The sequence below is a fragment of the Emydura macquarii genome, unplaced genomic scaffold (assembly GCF_026122565.2).
Source record: "Emydura macquarii macquarii isolate MOO-44397 ecotype Brisbane River unplaced genomic scaffold, CSIRO-AGI_Emac_v2 contig_37, whole genome shotgun sequence".
NCBI lineage: Eukaryota > Metazoa > Chordata > Testudines > Chelidae > Emydura > Emydura macquarii.
The window spans coordinates 1-13449 of NW_027130174.1; the positions used below are offsets into that span (position 1 = coordinate 1).

Sequence of the window (13449 nt, forward strand, 5' to 3'; positions counted from 1 at the left end):
TAGCAACTCCAGGAAGATCATGGCCCCAATGTTCTGGGTGCAGCTCAGACACAGCGTGAGACAGTCCCTGCCTTTGAGAGTTCACAAACATAGGAAGGGTTACCAGCCCATTTTACAAGGGGGAACTGAGGCACAGAGATTAGAGGGTGAGATTTTCAAAGAAGCTGGACTCCCAAAACTCATTCTAGTGCAGTGGGCTTTGGGCTCCTAACTCCTATTGGCTTTCTTGAAAATCTCAGACTGATTGAATTGTCTAAGGTCACAAAAGGAGTGTGTGGAAGAGCCGGGAATGTGACCCAGCGGTCTAGGATTCCAGTCTGAGCATTACCCCCAACACCATCCCTTCTCTTTCCACTGGGATGAACATCACTCTGTGTCTTTCTGGGTCCCAGCATGTTCTCTTACCCAGCCCTTTGCACAACCAGTGTTCATGCAGGGAAAGGATCTTTAGAGAATTAAGGTTGATTTAACTTATAAAAGCTGCTCCTTCACTAGCCTGGTAAGTCTCGTCTTGCACCTCTGCTGTGCCTCAATGCTAAAGGCTTAGCAGTGGTTAGCTACATCCCTGGCATGCCCTGTAACCTAAACCAGGCCATAGACCCCACACACAGAGGGTGTGACAGAGCCAGGGAAGCAGGGACATGTTAGAGGTTTGTCAGCACTGATCCGTTTGCTGCTGCCATAGCAGAGCAGTGTCAGTAAGGCCCTTTGCAATTCTTTTCATCGCTGTCATTTCTTGCTCTTCCTGTGGTGGGCATCTTATTTGGGAGCCGGACTGAAGTGGCAGAAAGTAGAAGTTATAATTAGTCTCTGTAGACAGATTATCCCAGCTCAGTCATAACATACCATGTTGTGGAATGGCCTTTGGGGTTAATTAAAATGCAGGTGTCCTAATGAATACCCAGGGGGGCCCTTATCACTGGGCTGGGTAGCAGCTCCCCAGTTACTCTTGGCTGGCACCAGCTGAGTTCCATGTGTCATTGCCAGGAACAGCAGGGCTGAGCTCCATTTTACTCTTTTTACTTGTATTCTCACTGTTCTTATCAGAGGCGGCTGGGACCTGCTGATGGTGGGCAGAGGGCATAGTTTTAAGACACGCACACGCTCTGCTCGCAGCTGCCCCTCCCTGCAGCTCCCACAACAAAGTGTTCACTTCTCCGTCTCCCCAAGGCTGCACCTTGCAGCCTGCTCCAGGAGTCTCTGGAGAGGGAAGGGGCCTCACCAGCAAACCCTGGCAGAAATCTGCACAGTCACCTGACCCCTTGTGCCCCCACCCTGGGTCGCCTCTGATTCTTACCATTGGTATTATGGTCGGACCTACAGACTGGAACTCAGATGTGGGCCCCTTTCTGCTGGGTGTTGCACGAACACATAGTATGAGACTGTCACTGTCTGAAATGGATACACATTTAATGGATGAGAGAAACAAAGGATTTAATGATCCCCATTTAACAGATGGGGAAACTTAGGCACAAAGCAATTCAGTGAGTTACTCAAGGTCAAATAGGGAATCTTCCACAGAACCTGTACTTCAACCCAGATCTCCAGTGTCCCACTCCTTTGTCCTAGCCACAAGATAATGCTTTGCAAATAATTCCCATGGGCTCTTTAAATGTAGGTACATTGAACTGATACAGTTCTCAGTTACTAAACGCTATAGCCACCTCCTCTCCCCCCTTCTCCCTCTGGAGCCATCCAGTGCCCAGGGCCTGGAGGTCAGTTCAGCTTCCCCATTGTCCATCAGAAGTTACAGCCGCTTTTAGAGTCAATGTCCACAGCTGTGCACCTCTCTTCCATTCCAAGTTCTCTTTGCTCAGTCGCCCTCTTCTGGGTTTGTGGATGTTTGGAAATTGGTTTCCTGGACAACAGCAAAGAAACAACAGAGATAATTCAGGTTGAGCCCTGGCCGTGCAAAGGGGTTCTGCCATGAAGGGGATGGTGCAGGCAACTCAGGAGGGCGCTCCTCCCACAGTCAGCACTGTTTTTTAATGCTGGGATGTTGTGGTAGTGTGGACTGTCCTGCAAGGAAAAGGGCAAGTGGCATGGCTCACATTATCTGCCTCAGTTTCCTTTCCCTTTTTTATTTTAATTGTTTTTTTATTTATGGGCAAAATCCCACTTCATAAGAGCTGATGACAATTCACAAAAATATTATTTTTCTTTTGTAGAAGGCCATTAGAGGGTAATGGGCACTGCACCCACACCGGTGAGAGACAGACCCTGCCCCAGAGAGCTTACAAGAGAAATGGATGGGAGAAAAGACTGATTTGTACCACAGTGCATCAGATGGAGAACTGAGCCCCAGAGAGATTAAGTCACTTCTCTAACTTCTAATATCACACTTCCAGTTTAAGTTGGAAATTTCAAAGAGGCCTGAAGGGAACTAGTTTTCCAATTGCCGCAGACTTTTATTTTCCTTGGGTGCTTTGGAAATCACAGCCTCAAAGCCCAACCCTTTTTCCTTTCTTTTTCTTGCTGTTTTGTTAAATTTCACTTTTTATTTTCCAGTCTCATAAATGGGTCCAGCCCTCTCCATACACTGGTTTCCAGCTGAGAATGGGAAATAGGAAAAAAATCCTCTTTTGAGTCCCAGGTTTTGGTTTCAAACACATTGAATGTTACTCAAAATTCAAGTGCAACGGATGCACAAGACACAATACATACGTAGCACAAGCCCAAAACACAGTGCAGGTGATGAGTGTAGAGTTCTCACCTCCATTAAACCTTCTGTTAGCTTTTTTCTTCCTTTTTTCTTTATCTATCTAGCTCTGTCTGAGTACAGGGTAAAATGTACAAAACCACCCAAGTGACTTAGGAAAGTAAGTCCCATTTTCAAAAGCCATTAAGGAGCCCAGTTCTCACTGCCATTCAGTGGGACATAGGCTCCCAATGGCCAGATTTTCAAAGGTGCAGATAGGCACATAGTGGGATTTTCAAATGGATCCTGGTGTTTAGGCCCTGATTTTTGTTACAGTTCAGGGCAACTGCACCTGCATTTTCCCTTAATGGTCCAGCAAGGGCCAACATTCTCATCTTCCAACTCCCTAGCCTTTGCCTTTCTTGGGTGGACACCCACATCTCTCTCCTTGCTGACTGGGGTCTTCACAACAACACACACACAGCTGCATTTTTAACACAATGGACCCCCAAGGTGTTAAAACACATGGAGTAAGGTTTATCCAGAATATTGCAGGAAATGGCTGTCTGTCCCTCTTTTAACAATCTGGCCCCAGACATCTCACTCTGGTTGATTTCAATGGGTGCCTTCATGCTTCTGAAAATCCTGCCAGGTGTCTAAATATGCTCTGGCCTAACGTTTAGATTTACAAAGGGGTTTATGTGCCTAGTGGAATTTACTAAGGCTTTTAAATAGGTCAGGTGCTCAACTCCCATTGAAAGTAAATGGGAGGCTGATGGCTGACTCACTCAAGGTGCTCTTCAAAACCCTCTTAGGTCATTAAATGCCTTTGAAATCTGGTCCTCAGAAGCCTCAATCCCAGGGCCTTTCAGTGAGATTTAGGCCTGGTCTACACTTACCTCAAAATTCAGCGGCAGTCAATGGGAGTTACGCAAGCTACGCAGAGTAGATTGCGTAATGCCCTACGACTTCTTAACTTCCGTTTGTGTGCGGCGTCTTCACTGCGCTGCAGCACTTAAAGTGGTCATTTTCGGAAGTCAACCTCTGACTTTACTTTAATTTATTTCCATTTATGGGCTAAAACCCAATTCATAAGAGTTGATGACAATTCACAAAAATATATATATATTTTTTGTAGAAGGCCATTAGAGGGTAATGGGCACTGCACCCACACCGGTGAGAGACAGACCCTGCACCAAAGAGTTTACAGGAGAAATGAGTGGGAGAAAAGAATGATTTGGAAATCACGGCCGCAAAGTCCAACTCTTTTTCCTATCATTTTCTTGTTGTTTTGTTAAATTTCATTTTTTATTTGCCAGTCTCATAAACGGGTCCAGTTCTCTCCACATATTGGTTTGCAGGCTTATTTTTAATTTGCACACCAAGAAAAAGCAAAGGCAACTTAGAGACAAGTTCCAATAAAACAGCTGAGGGTGGGATAAAGGAAAAAATCCTCAGTTTAGTCCCAGGTTTAGGTTTCATACACACTGCATGTAATTCAAAATTCAAGTGCAACGGATGCAGAAGACACAATACATACGTAGCAAAAGCCCAAAACACAGTGCAGGTGATGAGTGTAAAGTTCTCACATCCATTAAACCATCTATTAGCTTTTTTTCCTCCTTTTTATTTATCTTTCTCTCTCTGAGAAGAGGGTAAAATGTACAAAACCACCCAAGTGACTTAGGAGAGTAAGTCCCATTTTCAAAAGCCATTAAGAAGCCCAGTTCTCACTGCCATTCAGTGGGACATAGGCTCCCAACGGCCAGATTTTCAAAGGTGCAGATAGGCACATAGTGAGATTTTCAAATGGGTCTTGGTGTTTAGCCCCAGATTTTTGTTACAGTTCAGGGCAACTGCACCTGCATTTTTCCTTAATGGTCCAGCAAGGGCCAACGCTCTCAGCTTCCAACTCCCTAGCCTTTGCCTTTCTTGGGTGGACACCCACATCTCTCTCTTTGCTGACTGGCGTCTTTCCAGGCTGAACAGTTCCCTTCACTGTCTTTTTCCCTCAAAGGATACTCTGCCTGAGCAGCCCTGCTTCGCTTCTCCCCTCAGAATTGGTGCCCTGAGTAATTACCTCAGGTACAACTTACCACGCAGTTCTGTCTAAGCAAGCCTGGTTTATTCTTAAGGTTAAAAACATCATAGAGAAAACCTATTAAAAACAATAAAAGATCCTACATGCAGGCTAATTGTGACCCGTCCGTGCCCAGGGTAGGCACCTGAAAATGCCAAGATCAGGGCAGCCTGCAAACGAAAAGCAGATTCTCCCAGTGCTGTTGGGTGACACTGAAGTCAGGCTTCCCAAACAGCCACAAACTGTACTTCTGATTCCTCACTCTGGTTATCAAGAATCCAGTATGCAAATGCACACAGCCCCCTTTACTGCATTTCAGTCTCTGGCTCCCAATTGGCCCTAGGTTCAGTAAAGAGATCAGTTATTTAAACTCTATGCTCTTTACTAAAAAGGTTCGCTCTGACCCCAAGGGGTCAGCCACAGCACCAGATCAATATATCCAAAATACCACGCTGCCAGCCAATCCTTTAGTAACTAAAGGAAAGGTTTATTGTAAAATGAAAGAAACAAACTATGAGAGAAATGTTAAAGGGTCAAAGCAATCAGATACATACAAATGAATGAAAGTCCATATATATCACAATTCTCCCAGAAACTTGGAGGTGCAGGCTCGTATAGGTCCTCTGGTATACATCCAGTACCTGGATAGGTCGTAATCCTTGAGTTCATTTGCAAATGAATTGATCCCGAGGTGGGTATGTGTCCATAGCTGAACAGGATCAAAGACATAATGGATTCTGTGGCTTGGCCTTATGTACCCTCTGGCCTTGGCCATGCTGTCTTGTGGAATGTTACAAGAACTAAAATGGAGTCCAGAATCACATGGGCCAATTCTGGTAACTCTTCAGGTCTGCCTTTAGTTTATTCCTAGGCCCTTCGCATCCCTGTGTGTCTTAATGGGACATTAAGCAGGCTATTGTCCTGCCGTCTCTCTGTCTGGGGTATGTTCCAACCATCACAATTTGAAATACAGATATATTAAACATATCCATAATTTCCATTTCACATGTAACACATGAACATAAATATTGTTATCTTACTTAGCACAATTTATCCTTTCTAACAGTACCCGACATGACATATCTTACATGAATCGTTATGATTTTGACGTATTAAGGTTACACAATACATTAAATGCCCTCCACCCCCTAAAGCCATCCAGCGAGACATTAATAAGCTTAGCAGAGATCACCCCAGCTCCAATATGGGCTGTATCAGGTGATTAGTGCCTCAAACCCCACAACGGGGTCTCTTCTCTTCACAATAACACACACACACACAGCTGCATTTTTAATACAATGGACCTCCAAGCTATTTAAACGCATGCAGTAAGGTTTATCCAGAATATTGCAGGGAATGGCTGTCTGTCCCCCCTTTCAAAGATCTGGCCCCAGACATCTAACTCTGGTTGATTTCAAGGGGGGGCTAGGTGCCTACATGCTTCGGAAAATCCTGCCAGGTATCTAAATATCCTCTGGCTTAACGTCTAGATTTACAAAGGGGTATATGTGCCTAGTGGAATTTACTAAGGCTTTTAAATAGGTCAGGTGCTCATCTCCCATTGAAAGTAAATGGGAGGCTGTTGTCTGACTCACTCAAGGTGCTCTTCAAAACCCTGTTAGGTCATTAAATACCTTTGAAATCTGGTCCTCAGAAGCCTCAATCCCATGGCTTTTCAGTGAGATTTAGGCCTGGTCTACACTTACCTTAAAATTTGGCGGCAGTCGACAGGAGTTATACAAGCTACGCAAAGTACATTGTATAACTCCTGTCGACTTCTTAACTTCCGTTGTGCCCGGCGTCTTCACTCTGCCACACCACAAGTCGACTTCCGCATTGATTGAGCGGGTCCTCACTGACTGCTCAATCGACCAGGATAGATCAATCTGATGGTGTCGAATTTGCCGCCATCAGTGAAGATGTACCCTTAGACTCCTGAATGCCTCCATCACTTCTGATGGGGTTGGGGTTGGTCCTGCCATAAGCAGGGGGCAGGGCTAGATGACTTCTTGGGGTCCCTTCCAACCATATTCTTCTATGATTCTATGGAAATAGGATTTAGATTCCTAAATCACTTACATGGTTATGAAATTTTTTACAACAAATCCATTGATCTTCAGGACATGCTGAAAACCCAGATGTCAGGCAGCTCGTTAGGCAGCTCTCTAGCACAGGTTGCTGTTGATATGTGATTCGTGCCAGATGATGAATAGAATTATTTGATTCCCTCTCTTGAGTTTGCAGAAGATGCTGCCTTGGCTTCTGTGGATTTGTGCAATAAGGCAAAGAAAAGTCAGATACCAGCTTTGGATCTCCAATTCCTATTAATTTTAATACAGACTGAGAGTGCCTATCCCTTAGGCACCTATGAACAGGTCAGCCTTAAAGCATGTTCAAGACAGCTAGATGCTTTTAGGAGCACTTTTATGATTTGTAGAGCTCCAGATAGATAGCTGGGACTGTACGGAGAAGGAGAGAGAGAAACTCTCACATAAGCCACATAAGAGCCATGTGGATGAATTTGTAGACATATTTCAATGCTCACCCACATGATACTTCTGCAGATGCAGCACATCAACGTGCAGTCGTCTGACCCCCTTTCAGTTTCCTCAGAGCCCGTTTCACGTCCTTGTTCCTCAGTGTGTAGATGAACGGGTTCAGCATGGGTGTTACCACATCGGCAGAGATCTGCACAGCGGTCGCCACCACTTTACTCAGCTGTGGCTGCGTGTAGACCAGGGCGCAGGGCCCAAAGAACAGCGTCACCACCGTCAGATGTGAGGCGCAAGTGGAGGCTGCTTTGCTTCGCCCTTCGGCTGAGTTCATCTTCAGGATGGAGTAGACGATGCGGACGTAGGAGAGGAGGATGAGGAGGAAGCAGATCATGGGCACCATGCTAATATTGGTGAAGCTCATGGTCTCAATGACGTACGTGTCCGCGCAGGCCAGCTTGGTCACCGGGAAGATGTCACAGAAGTAATAGTCCACCACATTGGGCCCGCAGTAGGGCAGCGTGAAGGTCAGGCTGGTGAGAATGGTGGCCTGAAAGGAGCTGGTGACCCAGGTGCCGGCAGCCAGGATAGCGCACACCTTCCAGTTCATGATGATCAGGTAGCGCAGCGGGTGGCAGATGGCAACGAATCTGTCAAAGGCCATGACTGTGCAGAGCAGTTCCTCGGTGCAGCCTAGGAACTGGTAGAAGAAGACCTGAGACATGCAGCCGCCCAGCGAGATGGTTCTACTCTTGGCCCAGAGATCGACCAGCAATTTAGGGGTGCTGATGGAGGCGAATCCAAGGTCCAGCACGGAGAGATTGCAGAGGAAGAAGTACATGGGGGTGTGCAGGCGGGAGTCAGCGAGGATGGCTGATGAGATGAGCAGGTTGCCCAGGAGGGTGCAGAGGTAGAAAGTTAAGAAGCTGATGAAGAGGATGGTCTCATGGCCTTTGGTGTTGGGGATCCCTAACAGAATGAATTCCGACACCGCAGTGCGATTCTCCATTTCCATGTGAGACGGGGTCATTCCTGGAAGCACAGAGAGAAGGCAGCCAGATTAGCAATCTCAATAAATTATGGTTTGTTTATTCCTTAGCACACTACAACTTAATTGACAAGGGTAAACCTTTCTAGCCGTCATAAGTTTGGTGATAGTGAGTGGAGAATCAGGACTCTAATAGTTCATTGTTTCTATTTGATGTTACTCAATTTAATTGTCCTTTCTTCTTTTCCATTCAACCATCTTCTATTCTATTCAGTTCTTATAGATCATACTAGGAAGAAGTACATGGGGGTGTGCAGGTGGGAGTCACCGAGGATGGCTGATAAGATGAGCAGGCTGCCCAGGAGGGTGCAGAGGTAGAAAGCTAAGAAGATGATGAAGAGGATGGTCTGAAGGCCGTCAGTGTTGGAGATTCCTAAAAGGATGAAATGAGTCACCACAGTGTGGTTGACCAACACCACAATGGACTCAATCCTGGCGTAGGAGAGAGAAATAATGCCAGTGAGTTAGTGAAACAAAAAAACAACATCGTTTTTATACCTTCTATGCTCACCCTTCCTTCCACTGCCGCCGCTTTACTGCATGTCATCCCATTACTCCCTTTCACTCGTAGTAGTTTATATTTACATCATTCTCATGGCTGTTGGGATCAAGTCCTCACTGTGCAGTGCAGAACTCAGAAAGAGGAAATGTCTTTTTAAAAAATCTTACGATCCAAAGACGAACAGACAAAGGGGATGTCCTGTTCTATTCTACTCGATTCCAGTTTCTTCTCTTCTCTCCTCTCCTGTTCTAATTTTTTCAACTCTATTCTGTACAGGCTCTTACCCCATCTTTATCACCACCGTATCTGAGATTCTTCCATTGGTGGATTAGGGGATGTGACCAACTTTTGTCACATGTGGCTTGTTCTTTCTCTCATTCTCTCTAGAGCAGTGTTTCTCAATTAAATTTGGCCCCAGAACCCTTTTGAACTCGATAAATAATTGCGGAACCCCCCAAACTCTTAACAGTTTTTTTACATATGGGGCCAAAAAAAATGTCGAAATAAGCAAATTATATACAAACAACTAGGTCAGCGTTCCTCAATTAAATATAAATTAAATTACACTTACACTCGATACCCTCCGCCGAAAAATCCGGGACATCTTCCCTTTTTCGGCGGCGCGAAGAACAGCTGCTCTCGGTGGCGCAGAGAACAGCTGATCGCGGTGGTGCGGAGAACAGCTGCCCGCGGAACCCTAACAGGGTTCCCGCGGAACCCCAGAGTTCCGCGAAACACCAATTGAGAAACACTGCTCTAGAGGGATTATTGTGTGTGCAGTGGAGTACTTTGTTTTGGCCGGGATTCATTTTTATCAGTGTAGGTGCTGCTCTGTGTTTGTGTTAAAGGAGAGGGTGTGGATGCAACATACGAACAAATGAATCTGGTGAAGAATTGTCCCAGCTTTGTTAATGATATGAATTGTTTGGTGGTTTTTATGTGGGTAAGAGAGACAGGGAAAAAGAAAAAAGAGGAATAGCGACAGCTTGTCATCTACTCAGCCATGATCAGCAGGCTGCGTTCTGTAAATATCAATATTTACCATATTATCATTCTGTAAAAATTTAATGTCAAGTTAGAAGGACACTAATGAAGTGTCTATTTGCGTTTTCTCAGGAAGCTTTCCCCATGCATGAGAGGTGCTGTTGGAAGGGAGAAGGGGCCGTGTTGGGTTATCATCTGCTGGCTATACTACATAGCTTACAGCGGCGTCGCTGTAGCATGGCTAGTACAGACAGACTAAGCCAAAGGGACAGAGCTCTATCGTCATGTTAAATACTCCAGCCCCACGAGCAGTTGTGGCTATGTGAGTGGGAGAAGCTCTTCCGTCCACACAGAGTTCTCCACACCAGCACTTAGGTCAGTGTAACTTACGCTGGCTTATTTAGCCCCCTGAACAATGTAACTTATACCAACCTTAGCTGTGGTGTGTACATAGCCACACAGAGATTAACAGAGAGAGGGAGATAAACGATACACAGCCACAAGAGAGACAGGCAGACAGGTACTACAGAGAGAAGCACGGACAGATGGATGGATGGATTTTTCTGTAAAGAAAATATTTGGGTGACATCGTCCTTGAGTGAGGCGGAGACTGACAGATTTCAAGACAGGAAGAGACTGAGGGACAGAGAAAATGTTTAGTAGACCAGATGTCTTACACTGGTTGCATTGGGAGAGGACGATCCAGCTGAATGGAATTTTCCTCTTCCCCCTGGCCGTGACCCCTGTGTTGAAGCGTCCAGATTTTTATCCAAAACAGCACATCACACAGGAGATGTGCCGGGTCTGTGCTTTTGTTATCCAGCCTGCAGACCTTATCGTCTCCGAAGGTAGCCAGGGATGTCCACAGCCTATCGCCATATGCTGCTTCAGAGCCCCAGAGCTTTTTCACAGCTTCCCACACCCTTCAGACTGTCCACGGTCTTTTAATCACCCAAGATCCCTTTGGGACCCGGTCTCTCAATCCCCTCCAGGCTCCTGGTCTGAGACCTCAGCAGAGTCACCAATTAACTGAGATTCTGCATCATTTTAGAGGACACTCACACACCCCCAGGACCAGCTGCTCAGCTGGCATAAATAAAGGTAGCAGTATTAACCTGAAAGGGCCGGATCCTCATTTCCACCAGGCTGCAGATTCTGCTCTCACTCGGCATGATCTGAATCCTGAGTAACTCCGTTGGGTTCAATGGGGCTGATTCCCCTCTGTCACTCACCCTGGTGGTGTAAATCTTGACTAAGTACGTTGGACTCAAAGGAGCTATGTAGATTTACACCAGCTGAGAATCTAACCCATAAATGATGAGCAGACATGGGATGTTTCTTATCATCCAGTCTCTCTAGCTGTGTAACACAAGCCAGCAAATTTCACCCAGGCATTTGAAATAGGAGGTAACTGGACCAGGTGTTCAGCTAGCGCTCTCTGTGGCCGCAGAGCTTTCTCCTTGGTTAGTATTAGCCACTGCTCCTGTGCCCCCTTCTATCTCTTTGTGTGTCTGGATGTATTCATGCAGTTGTGTGATTATCTGTGAGGGTGAAAGTCAGCGCTGTGCAGATGAACAGCATATGTCCCGTGCACCACTTGGGATCACTTTTTGCTATCCAGTACAGACTGGCAGTATTGTGGTCCCTAGCAACTCCAGGAAGATCATGGCCCCAATGTTCTGGGTGCTGCTCAGGCACAGAGTGAGACTGTCCCTGCCTTTCAGAGTTCACAAACATAGGAAGGGTTACTGGCCCATTTTACAAGGGGGAACTGAGGCACAGAGATTAGAGGGTGAGATTTTCAAATAAACTGGGTTCCTAAAACACTTTCTAGTGCAGTGGGCTTTGGTCTCTTAACTCCTATTGGCATTCTTGAAAATCTCCGACTGATTGAATTGTCTGAGGTCACAAAAGGAGTGTGTGGAAGGGCCGGGAATGTGACCCAGAAGTCCTGCATTCCAGTCTGAGCATTACCCTCAACACCACCTCTTCTCTTTCCATTGGGATGAGCATCACTCTGCATCTTTCGGGGTCTTGGGCATGTTCTCTTACCCAGCCCTTTGCACAACCAGTGTTCGTGTGGGGAAAGGATCTTTAGAGAATTAAGGTTCATTTAACTTATAAAAGTTGCTCCCTCACTATCCAGGTAAGGCTCGTCTTGCACCTCTGCTGTGCCTCAATGCTAAAGCCTTAGCAGTGGTTAGCTACATCTCTGGCATAGCCTGTAACCTAAACCAGGCCATAGACCCCACACACACAGAGGGTGTGACAGAGCCAGGGAAGCAGGGCTGTGTTAGAGGTTTGTCAGCACTGAGCTCATGGATCCGTTTGCTGCTGCCATAGCAGAGCAGTGTCAGTAAGGCCCTTTGCAATTCTTTTCATCGCTGTCATTTCTTGCTCTTCCTGTGGTGGGCATCTTATTTGGGAGCCGGACTGAAGTGGCAGAAGGGAGAAGTTATAACTAGTCTCTGTAGACAGATTATCCCAGATCAGTCATAACATACCATGCTGTGGAATGGCCTTTGGGGTTAATTAAAATGCAGGTGTTCTAATGAATACACATGGGTCTCTTATCACTGTGCTGGGTAGCAGCTCCGACCTTACTCTTGGCTGGCACCAGCTGAGTTCCATGTGTCATTGCCATGAACAGCAGGGCCGGAGCTGCATTTTACACTTTTTACTTGTATTCTCACTGCTCTTACCAGAGGCAGCTGGGACCTGCTGATGGTGGGCAGAGGGCATGGTTCAAAGGCACGCACACGCTCTGCTCTCAGCTGCCCCTTACTACTGCTCCCACAGCAAAATGTTCGCTTCTCCATCTCCCCCGGGGTCGCAGCTTGCAGCCTGCTCCAGGAGCCACTGGACACAGAGCCAGCAAACACAGGCAGAAATCTGCATGCACGTGACACCTCCTGCACCCACCCTGGGTCGCCTCTGATTCTTATAATTGGTATTTTGGTAGAACTCAGATGTGGGCCCCTTTCTGCTCGGTGTTGCGCGAACACATAGTAAGAGGCTGTCACTGTATGAAATGGACACACATTTAATGGATGAGAGAAACAAAGGATTTAATGATCCTCTGTTTAACAGATGGGGAAACTGAGGCACAAAGCAATTCAGTGAGTTACTCAAGGTCAAATAGGGAATCTTCCACAGAACCTGTACGTCAACCCAGATCTCCTGTGTCCCACTCCTTTGTCCTAGCCCCAAGATAATGCTTTGCAAATAATTCCCATGGGCTCTTTAAATGTAGGTACATTGAATTGATACAGTTCTCAGTTACTAAATGCTATAGCCACCTCCTCTCCCCCCTTCTCCCTCTGGAGCCATCCAGTGCCCAGGGCCTGGAGGTCAATGCAGCTTCCCCATTGTCCATCAGAAGTTACAGCCGCTTTTAGAGTCAATGTCCACAGCTGTGCACCTCTCTTCCATTCCAAGTTCTCTTTGCTCAGTCGCCCTCTTCTGGGTTTGTGGCTCTTTGGAAATTGATTTCCTGGACAATAGCAGAGAAACAACAGAGAAAATTCAGGTTGAGCCCCAGCTGTACAAAGGGGCCCTGCCGTGCAGGGAGTGGTGCAGGCAACTCAGGAGGGCGCTCCTCCCTCAGTCACGGCTGTTTTTTAATGCCGGGATGCTGTGATAGTGTGGATTGTCCTGCAGGGAAAAGGACAAGCAGCATGGCTCACATTATCTGCCTCGGGTTCC

The 13449-nt window shown here is 46.5% G+C and overlaps 1 protein-coding gene across 1 annotated transcript; it reads right to left on the reverse strand.

Moving 5' to 3' along the window:
• Positions 1–7292: 7292 nt before the first annotated feature.
• LOC137165283 (olfactory receptor 10D3-like) lies at positions 7293–8051 on the reverse strand. Its single transcript, XM_067566523.1, has one exon. It carries the CDS (start codon positions 8049–8051, stop codon positions 7293–7295), a length of 759 nt encoding a protein of 252 aa, XP_067422624.1.
• Between the last annotated feature and the right edge of the window lie 5398 nt (positions 8052–13449).

Bases quoted from the DNA above. Each gene is read 5' to 3' on its own strand.
- LOC137165283 (XM_067566523.1), bottom strand. From the start codon at position 8,051: ATGTACTTCTTCCTCTGCAATCTCTCCGTGCTGGACCTTGGATTCGCC.